The 3704-nt window shown below is 70.7% G+C and overlaps 1 protein-coding gene across 3 annotated transcripts in view; it reads right to left on the reverse strand.

Annotated features, from left to right (window-relative positions):
* vapb (VAMP (vesicle-associated membrane protein)-associated protein B and C) overlaps positions 1-3416 on the reverse strand; it is a 147012-nt gene extending 143596 nt beyond the window's left edge. For 2 of the 3 annotated variants that reach the window (XM_038802954.1, XM_038802953.1), the window contains exon 1: positions 3308-3416. In XM_038802954.1, coding sequence (XP_038658882.1) covers positions 3308-3365 — 58 coding nt within the window. In that variant the 5' untranslated portion in view covers positions 3366-3416. The remainder of the gene's footprint in view (positions 1-3307) is intronic. The other variant, XM_038802955.1, reaches the window with a different exon arrangement.
* Between the last annotated feature and the right edge of the window lie 288 nt (positions 3417-3704).

Raw genomic sequence — 3704 nt, forward strand, 5'->3', positions numbered from 1 at the left:
CGGGGGGGGGAAGATGACGGGGGGGGGAGAAGATGAGGGGGGGGGGAGAAGATGGACGGGGGGGGAAGATGACGGGGGGGGGGAAGATGAAGGGGGGGGGGAGAAGATGACGGGGGGGGGGAGAAGATGACGGGGGGGGGGAGAAGATGACGGGGGGGGAGAAGATGACGGGGGGGGGAGAAGATGACGGGGGGGGGGGGGAAAGATGACGGGGGGGGAGAAGATGACGGGGGGGGGAAGAGGACGGGGGGGGGGAAGAACGGGGGGGGGAAGAGACGGGGGGGGGAAAAAGATGACGGGGGGGGGGGAAGATGACGGGGGGGGAAGATGACGGGGGGGGGAAGATGACGGGGGGGGAAGATGACGGGGGGGGGAAGATGACGGGGGGGGAAGATGACGGGGGGGAGAAGATGAAGGGGGGGAGAAGAGCTGACGGGGGGGGAGAAGATGACGGGGGGGGGGGGAGAAGATGACGGGGGGGGGGGGAAGATGACGGGGGGGGGGAGAAGATGACGGGGGGGGAAGATGACGGGGGGGGAAGATGACGGGGGGGGGGAAGATGACGGGGGGGGGGAAGATGACGGGGGGGGAAGATGACGTGGGGGGGGGGAAGATGACGGGGGGGGGGAAGATGAGGGGGGGGGGGAAAGATGACGGGGGGGGGAAAGATGACGGGGGGGGGGGAGATGACCGGGGGGGGGGAGATGACGGGGGGGGGGGGAGATGACGGGGGGGGGGGAAGATGACGGGGGGGGGGAAGATGAAGGGGGGGGGGGGAAGATGACGGGGGGGGGAAGGTGACGGTGGGGAGGGAGATGACGGGGGGGGGGGAAGATGAGGGGGGGGGAAGATGACGGGGGGAGGAAGATGACGGGGGGGGAAGATGACGGGGGGGGGGAAGATGACTGGGGGGAAGATGACGGGGGGGGGAAGATGACGGGGGGGGAAGATGACGGGGGGGGGGGACGATGACGGGGGGGAAGATGACGGGGGGGGGGAAGATGACGGGGGGGGGGAAGATGACGGGGGGGGGGAAGATGACGGGGGGGGGAAGATGACGGGGGGGGGGAAAGATGACGGGGGGGGGAAGATGACGGGGGGGGAAGGGAAGGATGACGGGGGGGAAGATGACGGGGGGGAAGATGACGGGGGGGGGGGGAAGATGACGGGGGGGGGGAAGATGACGGGGGGGGGGGGGGGAAGATGACGGGGGGGGGGGGAAGATGACGGGGGGGGGGGAAGATGACGGGGGGGGAAGATGACGGGGGGGGGAAGATGACGGGGGGGGGGGAAGATGACGGGGGGGGGAAGATGACGGGGGGGGGAAGATGACGGGGGGGGGAAGATGACGGGGGGGGGAAGATGACGGGGGGGGAAGATGACGGGGGGGGAAGATGACGGGGGGGGAAGATGACGGGGGGGGGGGAAGATGACGGGGGGGGGGGGGAAGATGACGGGGGGGGGGGGAGATGACGGGGGGGGGGGGGAGATGACCGGGGGGGGGAAGATGACGGGGGGGGGGAAGATGACGGGGGGGGGAAGATGACGGGGGGGGGGGGGGGGGAAGATGACGGGGGGGGGGGCAGAGACTGACGGGGGGTGGGGGGGCAGAGACTGACGGGGGGTGGGGGGCAGAGACTGACAGGGGGTGGGGGGGAGATGACGGGGGGTGGGGGGGCAGAGACTGACGGGGGGTGGGGGGGAGATGACGGGGGGTGGGGGGGGAGATGACGGGGGGGGGGGGGGGGAGATGACGGGGGGTGGGGGGGGAGATGACGGGGGGTGGGGGGGAGATGATGGGGGTGGGGGGGAGATGACGGGGGGTGGGGGGGAGATGACGGGGGGTGGGGGGGAGATGACGGGGGGGGAGATGACGGGGGGGGGGGAGATGACGGGGGGGGGGGGAGATGACGGGGGGGGAGATGACGGGGGGTGGGGGGAGATGACGGGGGTGGGGGGGAGATGACGGGGGGTGGGGGGGAGATGACGGGGGGTGGGGGGGAGATGACGGGGGTGGGGGGGAGATGACGGGGGTGGGGGGGGGAGATGACAGGGGGTGGGGGGGGAGATGACGTGGGGTGGGGGGGGGATGACGGGGTGGGGGGGGGAGATGACGGGGGTGGGGGGGGGAGATGACGGGGTGGGGGGGAGATGACGGGGGTGGGGGGGAGATGACGGGGGTGGGGGGGGGGAGATGACGGGGGGTGGGGGGGAGATGACGGGGGGTGGGGGGGGAGATGACGGGGGGTGGGGGGGGAGATGACGGGAGGTGGGGGGGAGAGGACGGGAGGTGGGGGGGGAGATGACGGGAGGGGGGGGGGGAGATGACGGGGGGTGGGGGGGGGAGATGACGGGGGGTGGGGGGGGAGATGACGGGGGGTGGGGGGGAGATGACGGGGGGTGGGGGGGGGAGATGACGGGGGGTGGGGGGGAGATGCGGGGGGTGGGGGGGAGATGACGGGGGGTGGGGGGGGGAGATGACGGGGGGTGGGGGGGGAGATGACGGGGGGTGGGGGGGGAGATGACGGGGGGTGGGGGGGAGATGACGGGGGGTGGGGGGGAGATGACGGGGGGTGGGGGGGAGATGACGGGGGGTGGGGGGGAGATGGCGGGGGGTGGGGGGGGGAGATGACGGGGGGTGAGGGGGGAGATGACGGGTGGGGTGGGGGAGATGACGGGTGGGGTGGGGGAGATGACGGGTGGGGTGGGGGAGATGACGGGTGGGGTGGGGGAGATGACGGGTGGGGTGGGGGAGATGACGGGTGGGGTGGGGGAGATGACGGGTGGGGTGGGGGAGATGACGGGTGGGGTGGGGGAGATGACGGGTGGGGTGGGGTGGGGGAGATGACGGGTGGGGTGGGGTGGGGGAGATGACGGGTGGGGTGGGGTGGGGGAGATGACGGGTGGGGTGGGGGAGACGACGGGGTGGGGGAGATGACGGGGGTGGGGGAGATGACGGGGGGGAGGAGGTGCAGGTTGAATGGGGGGAGGGGGAATCCTCTCTCTCTGCCCCGGTGTTGGGCTCAGCCTCACTGTTTCCCGGATCTGAGCTGCCCCCGCGGTCGATCTCTCGGACACTGTGACTCCTGCAGGGATCGGGCTGCGTCCCCCGGCCACAGTCGGCACCCAGCGGCCGGGAGAGGCCGGGGACCAGGAGCCGGCAGTCCCGAAGCCGCCTGAGCCTCTCCCGCTTTGGCCTGAACCCTCCTCCCTCACCCCGCGCTCGAATTTGAAGTGGGTCCGAGTGCAGGCGGCTGTCTCCTGGGGATAGTACCGAAATGTCCCGGTTCCCTGACCCGTCTCTTACCTTTGAATTTGAGCTCGTTGGGCGGCTCCAGGGTGAGGAGCTGCTCCGGGCGCGCCATGGCGGACAGAGAGAGAGAGACAGGCTGACGTCAGCAGCAGCACAGCACTGACCCCTGCGGCTGGAGGCAGAACTGCAGCGCCAAAGAGCGAGGGAAATATCCCCAAACCGGGGTGAAATATCCCCAAACCGGGGGGAAATACCCCCAAACCGGGGGGAAATACCCCCAAACCCTGAACAATATCACTAAACCCAGAGCAATACCCCAAACCCAGGGAAATACCCCAAATCCGGGGTAACTACACCTAAACCCAAGGCAATACCCCGAAACCCAGGGCAATACTCCTAAACCCAAAACAATACTCCTAAACCCAGGGCAATACCCCCAGACATGGAGTAA

The sequence above is a fragment of the Scyliorhinus canicula genome, chromosome 7 (assembly GCF_902713615.1).
Source record: "Scyliorhinus canicula chromosome 7, sScyCan1.1, whole genome shotgun sequence".
In the NCBI taxonomy this organism is placed as follows: Eukaryota; Metazoa; Chordata; class Chondrichthyes; order Carcharhiniformes; family Scyliorhinidae; genus Scyliorhinus; species Scyliorhinus canicula.